Source organism: Bufo bufo, chromosome 1 (assembly GCF_905171765.1).
Source record: "Bufo bufo chromosome 1, aBufBuf1.1, whole genome shotgun sequence".
NCBI lineage: Eukaryota > Metazoa > Chordata > Amphibia > Anura > Bufonidae > Bufo > Bufo bufo.
The window spans coordinates 66,692,338-66,713,840 of NC_053389.1; the positions used below are offsets into that span (position 1 = coordinate 66,692,338).

The following is a 21,503-nucleotide window of genomic DNA, read 5'->3' on the forward strand; positions in this document are numbered from 1 at the left end:
GCCCGCCCTCGGTGCACTAAACTCGATGCACTTAATTCTAGAGAAAAACTACTTTTAATCCTCATTTGCATATGGATTAAAAGTAGTTTTTCTCTAGAATTAAGCAACGGATTGCTAAGTGAAACAAATCATTACATTCATCTTATCTAGACCTACGAGGCATTGCCCCTCGTTTATCAATGAATTTCCTGGTGACACCCTCCCTTGAATGTTTAAATCTAAGATCAATATGAAGATAGTGTTATTATGTTACTGAAATGTCAACACAGCTATGTCAACCTTGTAAAGATGGTTTCAAGGCCAGTTTTTGAAAGTACTTAATAGTATTCTATGTTATTACAGCGTGAGATCAGACGATCTTTGTACCCAGGCCAGGACAAGGTATTTAGTACCCTATGCAGATAAGGTAAATTGCACCCTCCCCACTTGCCCGTGTAAAATCAATTAACTTAGGATGCTTTCACATTGTGTTTTGCAGTGTATGCTTTCTGTATGCATCCAGATGTATCTATAGGCCCCCATTCGGCCAACTATGGCTGTCCTTTTGGCCTCAGGCTCTCATGGTATGCATTTTATTTACTGCATGCCTGACAAAGGGCAACAAATGCCATTCTTTGGAGGTGTATGACAGGAGTTCCTCCCAATGTGTATCTCTGAAGGACACTGCAAAACGCATTGTGACATAATAATGTCCCACCCTCTGCCTCCATGCTCTGTCCCACTGGATAGGCTGTCTCTGACAGTTCAGCAGTCATACTGGACAGGCTGCACAAGCCAGTTGGGGTATCTGACTGGCTAGCAGAATACAAACCTACCCCTTCTTAATCCTCGCCCTGGCCCTGTTTGCACCTCTACTCTTTCCCTAGTTTTGTAGAGTTGTCAGTCACTACTGTTGCCTACAGCAGCTTTCTAATTCAGATGCCATGATTATTACAAACTGCACTAACATCTCCCTTCAGAAGCTCAAGATCTAGTGTCCAGGAGGTCAACATCTCCAAGGGATGGTGCGCTGGTTCCTAAATCCCACAGTACACGGCTGAAAGGGCTAAAAGCTACTGTATGTGGAATAGCAGTCTGAAATATTTCTGGGACTTGAATCCATGGTTCTTGGAACAAGTCACAGTCAGTTTGGTCTTTGCATAGATTCTTTGGACTTTGAGAAAGGTAATCTTTCACTTGTGGTTGCCATGTGGTCTCCAGATCCTTATCTTCAAAGGGGTTTGGTTTCTTCTCTGGTTCTAATTGTTTCAGGTATCCCAGTCTTACACTGACCACAATTTCCTTTCCGCCATTATCACAATTCTGTGTATTTCCTCTATAGGGAGTATCAGTATGACTGCTCATATGCTTGAGGGTTGGGGAACCGGTTGATAGGCTGATACCGCTGTCTTCTCCTTGGAGACTTCTATCAGGAGGATCTTCTTCTTGTACGGAGAAGTCTTTAAAGTCAAAATTTACCCTTGGCTCCCTTATGTCTCTTTCACCTTTCATCTCTGGGGACACTAGAGACACCTGTAATATTTTGTTGATGAAGAACTGACTTCCAAATCCACTGTCTGCACTGCTGCGCATGGGGGAGTCTCGAGGCTCAGCCATCAGATGATCCTTCAAGGCTGTCTCCCAGCATAGGGTGGTTTCAATCACAGGAGAGGGAGGTTTATCCATCCAGGACCAACTTCTTTGCATAAGGGACTTCTGGAGAGAATATATTACATGTTTTAGGGCTGAATATTCATGAGTTAGTTAAAGGATATAAAAACATGGTGGCATCTGTCTGGTTCTCAACATGCAGGAGTACTATAAAGAGGCATTATGCAGGGGCACTTGTAGGACCACTATTATCTATTAGTGGGCTTGTGTATGGAACTAATGTTGCAGTGGCCTTATGTCTGATACTTATTTTCAGGGGATGTTACAATGTGTGGCAATGTCATCTTTAGGGGCATAATGGCACTATTTTCAGGGGGCACGGTGTATGGCACTATTATTTTCAGGGGGAATCATCGCATAATTTCATGGGCACAATGTGTGGCTTTATAATATTCAGGGACAGTTTTTTTTATCTGGCTAGAAACCCCTTTAATGATATTAAAGGGGTGTTCCAGTTGTGACAACTTATGACTATCCATAGGATAGGGGTTAACTATTAAATCAGTGGGGTCTTACCGCTGGGAACCCTATCGATCACAAGAACAAGGACTACAAAACCCTTGGGACCGCCCAAAATGAACACATCTGTAGGTCAGACAGGCACACTGCAGCTCTTGTCTCTTTCATTTATCTCCGGAAATTGGCAAGTGCTGTACGCAGCTGTCACCAGAACCACAGAGATGAATGGGGCGGCAGGAGCAGCAGTGCGCATGTCCGACCTTTTTGTCTATTCATTTCAGGGGGCCCATGGGTACCCATTCTAGTGATCAGAAGGGGGCCATTTAATAGTCCTCTAATCATTTTTCCCTATCCTGTAGACGGGGGATAACTTGTTACAGCTGGAATACCCTGTTAATATAAAATATATTGGGATAGTGTCATTGTTTATTTGATTATTAATTTGGGGATAATTTTCTGTGTTGTGCTCCGCCACGGACTCTCACGCACACATTTTTATCAGCCAGATGAGGGACCAGTTAAAATTTTAATCCTACCCCTGCTTATCAATATGTCTCAGCCATAAAACCTAGAGTACAAGAGCAGGTGGAGAGCTTCTATCTGCCATAAATACAACCCCAAGTCCAAAAATGTTGGGACACTGCGTAAAATAAATGTAAATAAAAACATAATACAATGATTTGAAAAATTATATTATACAGCCATGGCCGAAAGTTTTGAGACTGACACAAATTTTCGTTTTCAAAAAGTTTGCTGCTTCAGTTTTTATGGTGGCAATTTGCATTAAAGGGGTTGTCTCACTTCGGCAAATAGCATTTATTATGTTGGGAAAGTTAATACAAGGCACTTACTAATCTATTGTGATTGCTTCCTTTGCGTCTGGATTCATTTTTCCATCACATTATACACTACTTGTTTTCATGGTTATGACCACCCTGCAATCCATCAGTGGTGGTCGTGCTTGCACACTATAGAGAAAAGCAATAGCCTATCTGCACTCCCATGGTCTCCGTCACCAGAGAGGACAACACTCTTTCCTATAGAATGCAAGCATGACCACTGCTGCTGGATTGCAGGGTAGTCGTAACCATGGAAATGAGCAGTGTATAATATGATGGAAATCAAAGGAAGCAATATGAACAATCACAATACAATAGTAAGTGCCTTGTATTAACTTTCTCTACATGATGAATGCCACTTCCTGACGTGAGACAACCCCTTTAACCCTAGATTGTAATGAACTGCAATTAATTACATAGACATTCCTCTCCATGAAAATGAACTTAATCACGAAAAAAACTATTTCCACGGCATTCGTCCCTGTCACAAAATTACCTTCTGGTATACTTTCAGTGATCTTCTTGTTAGCTCAGGAGAAAGTGTTAACGAGGACAAGGCAGATGACACTGAATTAGAATGGCACACTGGTTGCATCAAAGGGGCATATTTTTAAAAAAAATAATTGTCTTCTTTTGTTAACCATGGTTATCTCAGTCCTCAATGATTTCCATCAAATTGGCTTGACAGGCAAGAACATTGCTGCCTGTTAGATTGCACTTAAATCAACCATTTATCGGAACATCAGGAACTTCAAGGAGAGAGCTTCAGTTTCTCTGAAGAAGGCATAAGGGCACCAAAATAAGTGCAGCAAGTGCCAGGACCATCTTCTAAAAATAGTATTCAGCTATGGAGCCAATTCACCACCAGTGAAGAGCTTGCTCAGAAATAGCAGCAGGCAGGTGTGAGTTCATCTGCATACACAGTGAGGCAAAAGCCTTTGGAGGAAGAACTGGTGTCATGGAGGGCAGCAAAGAACCTGCTTCTCTCCAAGAAAAACATCAAGGACAGACTGACATTCTGCAGGACTTAAAGGGATTGGCCTGCAGAAGACTGGAGTAAAGTTATTTTCTCTGAAGAAGCCCCTTTAGATTGTTTGGGACATCTGAAAAAAAATGATTGCCCAGAGAAGAAAAGATGAGCGCAACCATGAGTCCTGTGTCATGCCAACAGTAAAGCATCCTGAGACTATTAATGTGTGAAGTTGCTTCCCATCTAAGGGAGTGGGCTCACTCACAATTTTGCCTAAGAACACTGCCATGAATAAAGAATAGTACCAAAACATCCTACAAGAGCAGCTTCTCCCAACGATCCTAGAGCAATTTGGTGATGGGCAATGTTTTTACCAGCATGAAGGAGCACCATGACACAAGGCAAAAGTGATAACTAAATGGCTAGGGAAATAAAACGTTGGAATTTTGTGTCCATTGCCAATCCCATTGAGAACCTGTGGTCAATCCTCAAAAAGTAGGTGGACAAACAAAAACACAGATATTGTGATAAACTCCAAGCACTGATTAGACAAGAATGGGTTGTCTTCAGTCAGTATTTGGCCTAGAAGCTAACATCCAGCATGCCAGGGCGAACTGCAGAAGGCTTGCGAAAGAAGGGCCAACACTGGAAATATTAAGTCTTTGCATAAACTTAATGGATTTGTCAATAAAACTTTAAAAACGTATGAAGTGCTTATAATTGTACTTCGATATACCATAGAAACATTTGACAAAAAGATAGAAAAACACTGAAGCAGCACACTTCGTGAAAACCAAAATTTGTGTCATTCTCAAAACATTCGGCCACGACTGTATTATAGTTAATGAGGTTACCTGGCACACAGTTTGGCCTTATTTCCCTATTCATGAATAAAACCGTATAGTAATTTAACACAATTTTCCATCAACTCACCAGTGTTTTAGGAGTCTTCACCACTCCACGGATATACAAACAGATGAATAAATTGACACAGATCAACAGGACCAAAAAGCTCAGGGTGCAGACTGCCAGGAGCAGAAGGGTAGTGCTTGGAAACTCTTTGAAGAGAGAATTGGAAGCCAATTAATGGCGGTAGACAGGAAATAATAGGTATGAGTTACTTTACAATAAACAATAATTCATTGGATTATAAAAGAACAAAAAAGATTGCTCCTATATAAAATTCTATAAAATATAATTACTATGTAAAGTTTCATACATGCTGGATCCCCAACAATTTAGCAGTAATATTTGAGAATATAAAAAAAAACTAAAAACTTAACATTATTTTGGCAGAATATCCTGTTTACATTTTTATGCTAAAAGCTTTGATCAGCCAAAAAACAAGAGACAGCACGCAGGCTTTGTTAGTTGCGTTGAGCATACACTGGCAGACTGCACTTTTTATGTTCACCTTTACCACTTGTCTAGTTTGCACAGATCGGCTATCCTTTTTATTTAGCTTTTTATACGGAGGACTGGGATAACTCCTGATAAGATCTTGCAGCATACAATACGCATGTGTATTAAGAAATCACCAATAATAATTTTTGTTTAGTGGGGTGATTAGACAATCCAATGATTGGCCAAATGAACGTTCTTAAGATGATACGTTCCTGATCCATGTAACGGGTCCTTAGAAGTCATTCATTCTCAGTGCCATATGAAGTAATTAGGACTGATAACGAATGTTCTTACACCCCAATCTCTGTCCTGCTAATAATAGGAGTTAATAATCTGGGATTGTTGATGGAGAGGTAAAGACAGTACTTTATACTGTAGGTGGTCCTACTACTGACTTACCTTGTTCTGGGATATAAATACAGATCTCTTCAGATGCTTCTCCAATGTTTTTACGTGACGATATTGAAGGCTGAACACTCAAGCAATACTCGTTTGACCCAACAAGGCCTTCAATATTGAAACTTTCGCCATCCTTGACGTACTGAAACTAAGAAGAGGAAGAAGACTAATTAGCTGGAAACCACGCTAATATGTGACATTTGACCTTCACTAGCATGAACATGCATTCAATGGTGAAAAAACAGTATATATACTGATATACTGTATAGGAAGCAGACAGTGTCACAGTGTACGGTTTTCAGTGGTTTCAGGATCTTTTTAGGGTGTGGCAATATTTGAGAAGTTTGCAGAAGGCTTTTATTACCCATCAGCCCTCCTGTTACTGAAGAACAGCACAGCTTCTCACCCTGCACACAGAACTTTGCACTCAGCTATGGATTAGGGCTTGGTAAGACCAGTATTTTTCCTGTCAGCAGCATTGCTGATTCTGTATTTTTGGCTAAAGATCAAACTAATGTGCAATTTTTGGCTGGATGTTAAAAGATGGTACACAGTAACAACATGAGCAATGAGCTGATCCTAATATCTGGTGGTGGGGCCATTCTATATGCCAGTTCCTGCCTTCATGACCTCTATCTTCAAGCTGCACTGATGTTCTAGAAGCCAGCTGATGTTTCAGGAAGGGGACATGCCAGATTCCAGTAGAGAACCCTTCTTGTGGAGCGAGGTCAGTAAAATGGACATCCATACATATGGCATGGCCTGCTTCAATATCAGGTCAATTACTCATCAGAGTCCCTTTTTCTGTATTTCCTCCCACACCGTGCTATGTAATACAAAAATATCCTAACTTCACTCTAAAGGGACACTACCACCAGAAATTTAATTTTCATAGGATACTTTTTTTTTATTTTTTATAATTTTTATTATTTTACTTTTTCATTTCAGCTATAGTCTCCCATTGAAAATTAAATACAAAATCTTGTCCTTCTGTAGCAGTCAGCACAGATAAATAAATCTCCTATATAAATAGGTAACCTGTTGTCAATTTACTGCTGTTGTGAGGAGAAGATCTTATCTGAAGGGTAATGCTCCTGATAATTGTGGGTGTAGAATCAGGATAAGGGTATGGCAGCTCTTTATAGTCCAAGATGAAGATGCCCACAGAAGAGCATTGCACTGATTAGTGTCATGTTTGATGCTATAATGAAGTCACAACAAGGGGCTCTCTCTGGTCTCAGTAAATGGTCTGAAACTGTTAGGCCTCATGCACACGACCGTACGTATTTTGCAAGCCACAAAAAATACAGATGACGTCCGTGTGCATTCAGTATTTTGCGGATTGGAACAGCTAGCCCCTAATAGAACAGTCCTATCCTTGTCCATAATGCGGACAATAAAAGGACATGTTCTATTTTTTTGCGGAACGGAAATACGGACATATGGAAATGGAATGCACACGGAGTAACCTCCTTTTTTTTCTGCGGACCTGTTGAAATTAATAGTTCCACATACGGTCCGCAAAAAAACCTGGAATAGACACGGAAAGAAAATACGTTCGTGTACATGAGCCCTTAAAGTCCAAAAAAAGAAGAAGCAGAATGCATGGAGTGACTTCAAAACATTATACCTAGAAAACCGTCCAACTTTTGTGACAAAAAAAACCTAAAACATAGCACATTCACATAAAAGGCTGATAATATGTCACAGAAATGTTTTGATGGTAGTCTCCCTTTAAATTAAGGAACATTTGCATACACTATAACGATTGCAAAGACGATTGCTATCATCTGATCAGCACGTAGCTTGCAGTAGAATGAAGCTGACCGTACACATTAGATGAACATAATCTTAAACTACCAATTTCAAAAGGATTGGACAACCAAGTAATGTGTATGGCAACCGCCCAACAGAAAAAAGATTTGGCGTATTGGGTTTCAACATGTCCAGTCCTTTTGATCCCTGGGGTTATTAGCTGCAGTGTCTAGCAGCAGCTTAGTCCCCTCTTCCCATTGAGAACACGTGTACACTTGGCCAAGCCGACCATGTACAGTACACTGACGAGCAAAAGGGTAACAATGTTTTGAACTTTTGACTTTCAGGCTCCATATCTCACCATCCACTACAGCTTCGAATCTGACACTGCCATCATTTTATAGATATCATCTTGACTATCACTATAAATTGGACTTGCAACTATTTAGCATATGATTAGTTCTGCAGATTCTTGTCATGTAACTGCATTGTTACTGTTTTGCTCCTGGTGCTGGAACAATCTTTTTCTTCTTGTATACTACAAATTACAACCTGTCCTCACATTCACTAATAGCTCAATATGTTATTTGGTTGATTCCTACGAGAAAGGTCACTGGTTCGAATCCAGGAGCAGCCATGAAGAGGATTTCCCAACAAAAGAGAAGCAGCATCCTCCAGCTCATCGATAGCGGTATCTCGGCCACGAAAGTTGCCAAACTGCATTATGTGAGCGCCATGACAGTTAGAAGAATAGGAAATGAAGTCCATCCATCCATTCCAAAGACAAGAGGTGGAAGTCCAGGTAAAATATCAGAGTCAACAAGTCGGCTCTTCACAAGGTCTATCAGTTCTGGCGCGACAAACATGGCAGTGGAGGTGGCTCGTATGCTTTGTAATAGTGAGATCACAGACGTCCATGTGACATAAGAAGCGTCGGCTCGAGTGTGCAAAAAAGTACAAACAACAATAGACTGGGCTCTGATGGCTATAAATGGGTGTAGAAGAAACAAGAAAAGGGGGCTAACGGATGGAGAAATTGAAGGAACTGCCAAGTTTGGGGGGAGGAAGCCTGATGACATGGGGTTGTTTCACAGCCAAAGGCGTTGGATACTTGACCAGGATCGATGGTGGTCTTAATGCTGAGCTATATGTGAGTATTAGTGTTGAGCGCGAATATTCGAAAAGCGAATTTTTTTCGCGAATATCGCAATTTCGAGATTTCGCGAATATTTCGAATATAGTGCTATATATTCGTAAAAACGAATATTCTTTTTTTTTTATTTTTTTAACAAAATTACAGTACACATATAATTGATTGTTTCCCAAAGGTCCAAAAGCTCAGATCTTAGTCACATTGCCGAGAAAGTGATTGAGGTGCGAATCTTCGTAAGGCAATTATATTAGCGCATAGGCGAATATCTGCACTTGTCCCAGAACAGAGGCAAAGGGCTTTGCATTCATACTTTAGTGAATTGAGTTGCGAATCTTCCTAAGGCGATTATATTAGCGCACAGGCGAATATCAGCACTTGTCCCCAGAACAGAAAGGCAAAGGCCTGTGCATTCATATAGTATAGCACCATATTCGCGAATATTTAGAACTTCGAAAATTTCGACTTACGAATATTCGTATTTTTTATTTTAGTTTCCACCGTACAGATTACATTCATCTGTACTCTGTCAACTACTTTCATCACCCCCCACTGTATCTCGATTGTTTCCCAAAGGTCCAAAAGCTCAGATCTTAGTCACATTGCCGAGAAAGTGATTGAGGCGCGAAATTTCGTAATGCGATTTTATTAGCGCACATGCGAATATCGGCTCTTCGTGAGGACACTAATCCCTCCCTCATTTTAGATTGTGGGCCAATGAGAAGGAGTCCAACAGGTTAGCAACATCCCTAGATCCGATGGTATATTCTAACAACACAGTGAAGTGACGCCTGTAGGATTAGTTAAATGTATCGCATAATATGTATTATCGAATTATCGCATATGCGAAATAATAACGAATTTGAATATTCGCGAATATTTTTCGAATATTCTTTCGAATATTCGCGAAATTTCGCGAATTCGAATATGGGACATGCCGCTCAACACTAGTGAGTATCGTACAAGATGAGTTACTTCATACACTCCAGTACTATGGGTATGAAAAGGATGACACATAGTGTTCCAGAAGAACAACGACCTGAAGAATACGCCAAGATTGGTGAAGAAATGGTTCAATGTCAATGACATAGAGGTCCTGGATTGACCCCCACAGTCCCCAGATCTCAACCCAATCATACACTCGTGGGTAGAGTTGAAGAAAAAGCTGTATTCGTATCCAAGTCAGTCGACCAGTATGCACCAACATCGGGAACGTGTAGAAGAGACCTGGGAACAGATTTCGGTCAAGACATGTTTGAATCTGATCAAGAGCATGCCCAGAAAGATTCAGGCAGTGTTAAAGGCCAAAGGTGGATTTACTAAATAATAAAAATTTAAATTTAGAATTATAGGAGCAAAACATTAACAATGCATTTACATGACAAGAATCTGCATAACTAATCATAAACTAAATAGTTGCAAGTCCAATTTATGTATGAGATAGTCAAGATGATTGTCTATAAAGTGATGGCAGTGTCACGTTCGAAGCTGTAGTGGATGGTGGGATATGGAGCCTGAAAGTCAAGTTCAAAACATTGTTACCCTTTTGCTCGTCAGTGTATGTGTATTGAGGAATTGGGAGGAACACAAGTTGTATGGCCAGCTTGAATAGCACCTTTAAGGCCTCTTTCACACTTGCGTTGTTGGGATCCGGCATGCACTTCCGTTGCCGGAGGTGCCCGCCGGATCCGGAAAAACGCAAGTGTACTGAAAGCATTTGAAGACGGAACCGTCTTCCAAATGCTTTCAGTGTTACTATGGCACCCAGGACGCTATTAAAGTCCTGGTTGCCATTATAGGAGCGGGGAGCGGGGGAGCGGTATACTTACAGTCCGTGCGGCTCCCGGGGCGCTCCAGAATGACGTCAGAGCGCCCCATGCGCATGGATGACGTGATCACATGGATCACGTGATCCATGCGCTTGGGGCGCCCTGACGTCACTCTGGAGCGCCCGGGGAGCCGCACGGACGGTAAGTACACTGCTCCCCCGCTCCCCACTACACTTACCATGGCTGTCAGGACTTTAGCGTCCCGGTAGCCATGGTAACCACTCTGAAAAAGCTAAATGTCGGCTCCGGCAATGCGCCGAAACGACGTTTAGCTTAAGGCCGGATCCGGATCAATGCCTTCCAATGGGCATTAATTCCGGATCCGGCCTTGCGGCAAGTGTTCCGGATTTTTGTCCGGAGCAAAAAGCGCAGCATGCTGCGGTATTTTCTCCGGCCAACAAACGTTCCGTACCGGAACTGAAGACATCCTGATGCATCCTGAACGGATTACTCTCCATTCAGAATGCATGGGGATAATCCTGATCAGGATTCTTCCGGCATAGAGCCCCGACGACGGAACTCTATGCCGGAAGACAATAACGCAGGTGTGAAAGAGCCCTAAGTAAGCATCAAAATGGTTATCCTTTTTTTCTAAACGTTCTAAATGCAGCCAAATCTAACAAATTCTGAACGAAAAAAATTTGCAGCAGCTTACCATGTGATTGTCTTTGGTTCGCCGGATGCAAACTTTATATATGCGGTTAAACTTGAAAACATCCTTGTAGTCTCGAGTAATGTGGTTCTTCGTGATCTTGGGTAAAATGAGCTCAACATGTAGTGAAGAGCCATTCACCTTCAACTCTACATGTGGCGGGGGCAGGTTAACTGTGTGAAAATGATACGATTAGTCTACCAGAAAATGCACAATGAAGGCCAATAGCAGAAGTATACAAATCGACAGGCACACACACAGAAACATAGGAAAGCAAATGCATTTATTACATCTACTAAAAACAATATGATAATATACCTAAAGATATAAACTAAAAATATGCACAGATGTGTGGAGAATAATCCACTGATAGAATTTTTAGGGTAGCAGATAATATGGCAAATAGTGAGGCTGTCCCAATCACTCCAGCACACTGATGAACAGTGTAATAAGACGATATCACAGTGGGTAAATTCAAACACCGTAGTGAGGCAAAGGACTGCCACTTATATTAGGGAACCGCATATTAACCCCTTAATAACAAGTCTGTCCAGACTAGATAGTACTATCAACAGTGTGGTGGAGTGATTGGGACAGCCTCACTATTTGCCATATTATCCACTACCTTAAAAATTCTATCAGTGGATTATTCTCTACACATTTGTGAATATTTTTAGTTTATATTTTTAGGTATTTTATCATATTGTTTTTAGTAGATTTAATAAATACATTTGCTTTCCTACGTTTCTGAATGTGGGAATTCCTGTCGATTTTGTATATGAATTTTATATGAATTGTTTACCACAGACAGGGTGAGTCAATTCGAATAGTGCACCCTATCCTTTACGGTCAACAGGGGAGCCACCTTATTTTGCTTTATTCAATAGCAGAAGTAGGAACCGAAAGTTGGACTTCAACCGATCTGATATTGAATAGTGATGAGCGGCAGGGGCAATATTCGAATTCGCAATATTTCGCAAATATTTTGTAGAATCTTCGTCATATATTTGCAAATTCAAGAATTCGCTATTATTTTCTTGATTGCGAAAAGTCACTTTTGCTACATTTTCCAAGTTGCTAGAAGTTTCCTGAGATTGAAGAAAATGGTTGGCACGGCAGAACATTAAAAATGGCATTATATGCAGATAGAGTGCTCCAATATATTTGTGATTGCGCAAATCGGCACTAATGATGTGAATATTTTGGCGCAATACGTGAGACTTCACATTTTAGCAGGTCTGACTACACATTACTGATTGGTGCACTAAGTATTGTTGTGAACTTGTGACATCACAGCACTATGTCTGTAGCATGTACGTATGGACAGCAGAACCTATCAGCTACACTATATCACTATCTAACCTACACTGACTATCTCCTACTAACTATCTGTATTATATATATATATAAGCTAACTAACTAACTATCTAATGTAATGACACAGCAAAGCACAGAGCACAGCAATGACACTGCTCTCTCTCTCAGACCTTTAAAAAACTGTAGAAAATGGCTGCTGGGGAGGTTCTTATATAGTAAGGGGTAGGCAACTTTTCTATTGGTTGCTAGGGATGTTGCTAAGCTCAGACAAAGACAATGCAGCCTTCTCATTGGCCAACAAGCAAGAAGCAGGGAGGGATCATGGGTTCAGATGAAAAAAAAAAATCTAGAATATTCGATAATACAAATATATATATATATATATATATTACTATATTCTAAATATTCGCGAATTCTCGAAGTGCCGATATTCGTGATTAATATTCGAATATTCGAGCCCAACACTAATATTGTAGATCCAACCTTAAGATTGGTCATCAAGTCCATGAAACCGGACAACCCCCAACGCTCCTTTCACAGGACTCATTGTCCTACTAGTAGTTGACAATTAGCTTTAAGCAACACGATAACAGCAAACCCGTAACCCGTCCTCCAACATACGCATATTACACATATGATAATCACCTTCTGTGAATCTGTATCGTGTCGATCGAGACCACTCTGATGTCTGGCTTCCAAGAACGCTCCTGACCCTTCCAAAATATCCAAAGCTCTCGGGCAAGGTCTCCTCTGTGAGATCACAGGACTGCTGGCTTATATAGCGGCAGTGAGGCACGGAGGTCCAGTTGGAGCCATAACTAAAAAAAGAATGGTAGTCGGTTATAAGAGGGGGGTCCTGTGTCCCCTAATAAATGGAGCGGTGGTCATAAGTCTATGATGCTGTATACCGGAACATGATATAGCCATTGTCCATGTCCACTTTCTCTTACCTTCTATACTCAACTTCATACAAGATGCCATCACCATTGGTTTTGTCGTGATTCCACATTAAAACATGAATAAAAAATTCCTTTTGGAAGGTGACATTTGCAGGGGACGTGACATTTTCTCCTATGGAAAAAAACATATATTTTTTAATTGAATGAAACAGAATCTACAGTTTATATTGTCTCCTAATAACAGTGCATATTTTACATGTTCAGGAGTTGTTGAGATTTACACACCAAGAAGGTTGACAAGTGCCAGCCACCCTCTTCTATAAAGTGCCTAATATCCTTAAAGGGGCTGGTTCTAGATTTGTTAGAAAGATATTATGTACTATATAATGTCAGATTTTCATTTTTTTAAATCAATCTTGGGAAAACCCCTTGAAATTGTAACATATCTCATGTAAGGGTAGATGTACACATAAAGGATGAATCAATGCAACATGGGTTAGTCAGCATCTGAAGAGAAGTCAGTGTTAAAATAACGTGGTTCATCAGACCAGGCCACCTTGTTCCATGGTCCAGTTTTGATGCTCGCATAACCATTGAAGGAGCTTTCTGCAATGGACAAGGGTCAGTACGGGCAGGCTGAGGATTCTGCGTCTACACTGCCCTATAAAGAGGACATGCTCTATGGGATCTGACGCTCTTCTATCATAGCCAGATTAAACATTTTAGCAATTTGTGGGCGCAGACCCAAAGGAATAGCCTCTGCTACTTACTCGACCTCCCAAGTGTCCCTATTTTGGACTGATGGTCCCTACTTTTGACCCAAGTTTCTCTTTGCTATTTACTTGTCCCTGTTTTTGAACTGAGGTATAGATCCATATTCTTACATCTACAAAATTGATCCAGAAAGTATTTCTCTGTTTCCTATCTACCCACCTTGTATATTATTTCATTATTTGATGCAATTTGGATTTTAGAAATTTCAATATTTCGATCATTTTTGCTCAAAAATGTGTAAAAGAAAACTACTGAAGTCAATAAATATGCAGGAAAATTGATCTTTCACACAATAAACCATAATTGTCCCTCTCTGACCACCCAAAAAGTTGCGAAGTATGACTTGCATCCATCAGTGTGCCTTACGCCTATGACCCTGTAGATATTTAACCAGACGTCCTTCCTTGGACCATACCTCTCAACTTTTTGGATGTTCAAAGAAGGATAAATAGTTACAAGAATAGGTGCACTACTGTGGTGGACGCAAACAGTAACATCTGACTAAACCCTGACACTGATGTTAAAAATGAGACTTTAGCCAGTATATCCTTATATGAAGGACATACCTGAGCCCGCGCACCACGCCAAGGTTTCTCAAGTGGCACGGGACCTAACGCTAAACCTACCTGTACCGTATGCGTAGTACCAGGAGCCAGTGGGCAAATACAGCAGCGTAAGATGTTCAAAGAGGGACACTTATGGTTCATTGTGTGAAAGATCCATTTTTCTATATATAAATCTATACACTTCAATAGTTTTCTCTTACAAAATGGTGCAAAAATAATCAGAATATGGAAATTTATAAAATCCCAACTGCATCAAATAATGGAAAAATATACAAAATGGGCTCAAATATACAGAGGAGAGGAACCAGAGAAACACTTTCTGGGTCAATATTGTGAATGTAAGGATGCAAATCTATACTTCAGATCAAAAAGAGGGACATTTAAAGGGCTTGTCTCACTTCAGCAAATGGCATTTATCATGTAGAGAAAGTTACTACAAGGCACTTACTAATGTATTGTGATTATCCATATTGCCTCTTTTGCTGGCTTGATCCATTTTTCCATCACATTATACACTGCTTGTTTCCATGGTTACGACCACCCTGCAATCCATCAGTGGTGGCCATGCTTGCACACTAGGAAAAAGCGCTGGCCTCTCTGGTGGCCGAGACCTTGGAGTGCACATAGGCTGGCGCATTTTCCTATAGGGTGCAAGCACGACCACCACTGATGGATTACACGGTGGTTGTAACCCCCTGGATACGAGCGATGTATAATGTGATTAAAAAATGAATCCAGCCAGCAAAGGAGACAATATGAACAATCACAATTCATTAGTAAGTGCCTTGTATTAACTTTCTCTACATGATAAATGCCATTTGCTGAAGTGAGACAACCCCTTTAAGGAGCAAAGAGGGACTTGGGCCAAAAAGAGGGACTGTCACTCCAACTACTGCATACTGTGAACTGCAAAACCACTGACAGACACAGATGGGACAGGCGGTAATACATATGTCTGTCCTTGGCCCTGTTTTTAATTAGCGTAGTGTTAAAAAGTTTTCCTGACGAAGGACAGAGTACTGTCTGAAATGCGTCTATAGGTATTGTGGTATCTGCAACCATCCGTAGTTGTAGAAGCGACGTCACTGGCTGCCCCATCCGAGCGCGAACCACGACCCTGTACTGACGGAGCCGCGCCACCAGCCGGGGCGCGATTCCCAAGTCTAGGCACTTAACCTTTGCCCACAATAACCCCATACCTGTGTAATGGAGGAATGAGGATCCCAGAAGATTTGAAGTTATCAGTAAGATAATTTGGACTGACCAGATCATCAGGGGTATCTTTCAACAGGGGGGTTTCGCATGCTTTCTGGTTGTAGGGAGAGCGCGGTATCATTTATATTATTGTGTTGTACAAATTAATTTGAATCCATGGGTGCTGCTCCTGAACGTACATCGAAAGAACCGGTTCCACAGAAGCTCCACAGCCCCTCCCCTCTACTGTGAGTGACAGCTGTAGCATGCAATCAGGAGACCCGTATAGCTGGGGCTGTGGAGCTGCTCATACCCCAAGCCCGAAGCATTGCAACCTGCACTTCCGGTGCACTTGTGAGATCCGGTGCACCAGTGGCATTCAGTTTCATTTTTACAGCATAGAAATGAGCTGGAACTTTTCCTGGCAGTAAATTGAGGAAGTAGTCCAAGAAAAATGTATAATTACTGCATCTACTGCACAGTGCCTGCCCACACAGTCTCCTGTGGATACGTTCATATTTCTGTAGACCTCCATTCGTGGATGGCGGCCAAAAGAGAGTGCTTTTCACCTCCGACAAGGTAAATGTGAGCATACCATTTGTGAGCTGTATAGGAAAGTGGATTAGATGGTGCAGAGGGCCACTGCCAAAAAAACAAACAGTTTTTTACGGTGGGACCCTATGAGTGACGGATGATCTGTCACATGCCTCTGTTGGATGCATACAACCTGTATACCTCTAATGGAAGCTGGAATACAAAGTATACAAAGTCTAATATATAATTTTCTTGCATTTTCTCTTAAAGGTTTAGGTTTTCCAAGACTTTTGTACTGATGACCTATTGTTTGGGTATCTAATTGGTGGGGGTCCGACACTCGGGATGCCAGCCATTCAGCTATTTTAGAAGGCACTAGAGTTGCAGCCTTATCCCTTCTCGCCAAGGACAGTGCCGTACATTGTATAGTGGTTGTGCCTGGTGTCAAAGCTCAGACCTAATCACTTCCATGGGACTGAGCTGCGCCTGGGCCATGTGACTGATGAACGTGACATCATATGGCCTAGGGAAAGCAGAGAGAAGGCTGCGGCGCTACAGAGCTGATCGGGGGTGGGGGTCCCACCAATCCATATGATAGGTCATCAGTTAAAAAATCTCGGAAAACCCCTTTAAGGTCCATTTACACAATGTTCTTCTACCCAATCGTCACCACGTTTAACCACGCTCCTGCTCGTTTGTCAGGTGACCACATATTTTACGCAACATTAAAAATTGCATTTAAACGGGGGATGTGCCGCTGACATGTGAGAAATGCATGAGGACTAATTATCTAATTAATATCCCCTTACGGACAATAATAGCCGCATGTAAATGTCACTTAACGAGCGCCAATCAATGCTTGTCAACGTGGAGAAAATCTGTCCATTTCTAGTACTTTGAAATCCCTATGTCGCACGCCACATTCTCAGGCCAGGTACTGTACCGGCATAATACAGTGTAGACTGCATGGCAATTATACAGTAAGTATACATGTATATATTCATATACTGTATCTCTAACCACCTGACCATTTGTTTTTTACCTGTTTCAGCTATTATACTTTGAAATCTGCGAAATGTATTTATATATGGTTTCCATCCTTCATTTCTACATTCCTTAGCTAAACAGGAACAATATGACGCCATTACACAACTTTACAGTAAGTTTCTGTACTCCGCTCTGATTACTAAAGAAAGGTACAAACAGAGCGGAAGCTGCAACAGAAACTTTAAAAGTGTACAGAGGAAATGACTGTGTTCTCGAGATCATCTTGTGATAGTAAACGCGGCATTCTGCCTCTGGAAATGTGACGTTTCTAAATACGGTATATTATAGGTGTCATGGAATAGGCCATGAAGATTACAGCAGGAGGACTTCATACCTCCCAACATTTTGGACGGTCAAAGGGGGACAACTAAGGTTCATTATGTGAAAGATCCATTTTTCCTTCATGTCTATACACCTGAATAGTTTTCGTTTACACAATAGCGCAAAAATGATTTGAATATAGACAAATCCAAAATGCATCAAATAATGAAATATTATACAAGACGAGCTTTAATATACAGAGAGGAACCAGACAAACACCTTCTCAATCAATATTGTAAATGTAATAATGCAAATCTATCCAGGGCCGTCTTTAACCACCTCCCGTCCGCACGTTGTTTTTAAACGTCCGAGAGGTGGTTCTCCATCTCTGAATGGACGTTCTGGAACGTCCATTCAGAGACGGCAGCTGCACGCTAATCGTGCAGCTGCAGATCGGGTTGCCCGCTGTCAGTGACAGCAGGGCAACCCTTAGAGAAGGCAGGGACAGTTCCCAGGTGTCCCTGCCTTCTAGATCGCTGTATACACAGTGCTCACAGAGCGCTGTGTATACAGTGCAGGAAGCGCTTTGCTATTATTGTGTAAAAAATAAATAAGATAAAGTATACATATTAGGTATCGCCACATCCGTAACAATCTGCTCTATAATAATGTCACTTGACCGAACCCCTCAAGTGAACTCTGTAAAAATAAATAAATAAAAACTGTGCAAAAACCAATTATTTGGTCACCTTGCCCCATAAATGATCAAAAAATCATATGTACCCAAAAATAGTACAATAAAACTGGCACCTTATCCCCTAGTTTCCAAAATGGGGTCACTTTTTGGGAGTTTCTACTGTAAGGGTGCATCAGGGGGGGCTTCAAATGGGACATGGCATCTAAAAACCATGTGGCGCTCCTTTTCTTCTGCGGCCGTGTGCCCATACAGCAGTTTATGACCACATGTGGGGTGTTTCTGTAAACCGCAGAATCTGGGTAATAAATATTGAGTTTTGTTTGGCTGTTAACCCTCGATGTGTTAAAGAAAAAATTGGATTAAAATGGAAAATCTGCCAAAAAAGTGAAATTTTAAAATCTCCATTTTCCTTTAATTCTTGTGGAACGCCTAAAGGGTTAACAAAGTTTGTAAAATCAGTTTTAGGCAACTTGAGGGGTGTAGTTTCTACAATGGGGTCATTTATGGGGGTATCCACTATGTAAGCCCCACAAAGTGACTTCCGACCTGAACTGGTCCTTAAAAAGTGGGTTTTGGCAATTTTCTTAAAAATTTTAAGAATTGCTTCTAAAGTTCTAAGCCTTCTAACGTCCTAAAAAAAATAAAATGACATTTACAAAATGATGCTAACAAAAAGTATACATATGGGGATTAAGTAATAAATATTTTATGAGCTATCACTTTCTGTTTTAAAAGCAGAGAAATTGAAATTTTGAAAATTGCGAATTTTTCTAAATTGTTGGTACATTTGGGATTTTTTCATAAATAAAGGTGAAATATATCGACTCAAATTTATGACTAGCATGAAGTACAATGTGTCACGAGAAAACAATCTCTGAATGACTTGGATAAATAAAGGCGTTCCAAAGTTATTACCACATAAAGTGAGATATGTCAGATTTGCAAAATTAGGCCTGGTCAGGAAGGGGCAAATGGCCCAGATGTGAAGTGGTTAATATTGATTGGACCCTGGGCAAGAATTTACTTAGGCCCCCTGGATCCCACCTTCCAACACCCTAGCATGCAATCACACCCTCCACCACAACACACACACAAAAAAAAAAATCCACACACCTGGTAGAGTACAGTGAATGACTGTAAATTTTTCCAGTTCTGAAGACTCCAGCAGGCTCAGGATCAGTGCTCTGGGCTAGAAGTGGGCACCGCTCTGCAGGAAGGAGACCGGGGCTCGGCTCACCCTAGCGTTACAGTGCATCCCAGCACCCCACAGTATGCAGTATAGCACCCTATAGTATACAGCACCCCACAGTATGCAGTATAGCACCCTATAGTATACAGCACCCCACAGTATGCAGTATAGCACCCTATAGTATACAGCACCCCACATTATGCAGTATAGCACCCTATAGTATACAGCACCCCACAGTATGCAGTATAGCACCCTATAGTATCCATCACCCCATAATATACAGTATAGAACCCTATAGTATACAGCACCCCACAGTATGCAGTATAGCACCCTATACTATACAGCCCCCCACAGTATGCAGTATAGCACCCTATAGTATACAGCACCCCACAGTATGCAGTATAGCACCCTATAGTATACAGCACCCCACAGTATGCAGTATAGCACCCTATGGTATACAACACCCCACAGTATGCAGTATGGCACCCTATAGTATACAGCACCCCACAGTATGCAGTATAGCACCCTAAAGTATGCAGCACCCCACAGTATGCAGTAGAGCACCCTATAGTATACAGCACCCCACAGTATGCAGTATAGGTCCTATAGTATTAAGCACCCACAATATGCAGTAAAGCACCCCACAGTATACAGTAGAGCACCTTACAATATACAGTACCCCACAGTATACAGCACCCCATAGTATACAGCACCCCATAGTATACAGTAGAGCAGTATAGCACCCCACAGTAAACAGTATACAGCACCCCACAGTATACAGTAGAGTAGTATAGCACCCCACACTATACAGCACCCCACTATACAATAGCTTACAGTATATTAGCATAAGAGCCCCTATCACCTTTTCCTGATGTAATCTTCACAAAAAAAAGCTCCACAATTATGGCAAACTTCTCCTGCAGCAACACTCCTGGTAGAAAAAAGGACCTTTGATTACCTCATAGCCATGTGACCAGTAATATCGCTATGTTATTGGTGACATGGTGATGTCGTCATCTAAGGTCCTTTCTCCTAAGAGAATCACAGCTCTCACTCTCTCAAAGTTCGCTGCCTGGAGTGCCCGCACGCAGGCAGGCATGGCAACACCCCCCTGTGTAGCTGACAGCCTGACACCCAGGGCGGACCGCCCCCTTCCCCCCAGACATGCCACTCGATGTCACTGAATTTGTGGGCAGTGGCCAGCGGGGCTCAAGAGGCAGCTGCCTTGGGCCCCCCAGGAGCAACTGGGCTCAGGGCAGCTGCCCCTTTTGCCCAGCGTTAAAGATGGCCCTGAATCTATCCCTCAGAACAAAAAGAGGGACATTTAACCACTTCACATCCGGGCCATTTACCCCTTTCCTGACAGAGCCTAATTTTGCAATTCTTACATGTCTCACTTTATGTGGTAATAACTTTGGAACGCTTCTACTTATCCAAGCCATTCTGAGATTGTTTTCATGACAGTGGTAAATTTGAGTCGATATATTTCACCTTTATTTCTAAAATAATCAAAAAATTTTGAAAATTTTTGAAAAATTCGCAATTCAAAATTTTAATTTCTCTGCTTTTAAAACAGAAAGTGAAACCTCATAAAATATTTATTACTTAAAATTCCCCATATGTCTACTTTATGTTGGCATCTTTTTGTAAATGCTATATTTTTTTTTTTAGGACATTAGAAGGCTTAGGCCTCTTTCACACGAGCGTAGCGTGTGAGGGTCCGATAAGATGCGGGTGCGTTGGGGTAAAATGCGCGATTTTTCCGAAGCGAGTGCAAAGCGTTTTAATGCGTTTTGCACACCCGTGAGAAAAACCGCCATGTTTGGTTCCCAGACCCAAACCCGGACTTCATCACTGAAGTTCAGGTTTGGGTTAGGTGTTGTGTAGATTTTATTATTTTCCCTTTTAACATGGTTAT

General features: G+C 41.4%; 1 protein-coding gene across 1 annotated transcript in view; it reads right to left on the bottom strand.

Moving 5' to 3' along the window:
• Window positions 1-611: 611 nt before the first annotated feature.
• Window positions 612-21,503, bottom strand: part of IL10RA (interleukin 10 receptor subunit alpha) — a 29,828-nt gene continuing 8,936 nt past the window's right edge. The window contains exons 2-7 of the mRNA XM_040425768.1: window positions 13,375-13,495; window positions 13,070-13,242; window positions 11,111-11,280; window positions 5,722-5,869; window positions 4,852-4,976; window positions 612-1,695 (exon numbers count right to left, since the gene is read on the bottom strand). Of these exons, the coding sequence (XP_040281702.1) occupies window positions 964-1,695; window positions 4,852-4,976; window positions 5,722-5,869; window positions 11,111-11,280; window positions 13,070-13,242; window positions 13,375-13,495 (1,469 nt within the window). The 3' untranslated portion in view covers window positions 612-963. The remainder of the gene's footprint in view (window positions 1,696-4,851; window positions 4,977-5,721; window positions 5,870-11,110; window positions 11,281-13,069; window positions 13,243-13,374; window positions 13,496-21,503) is intronic.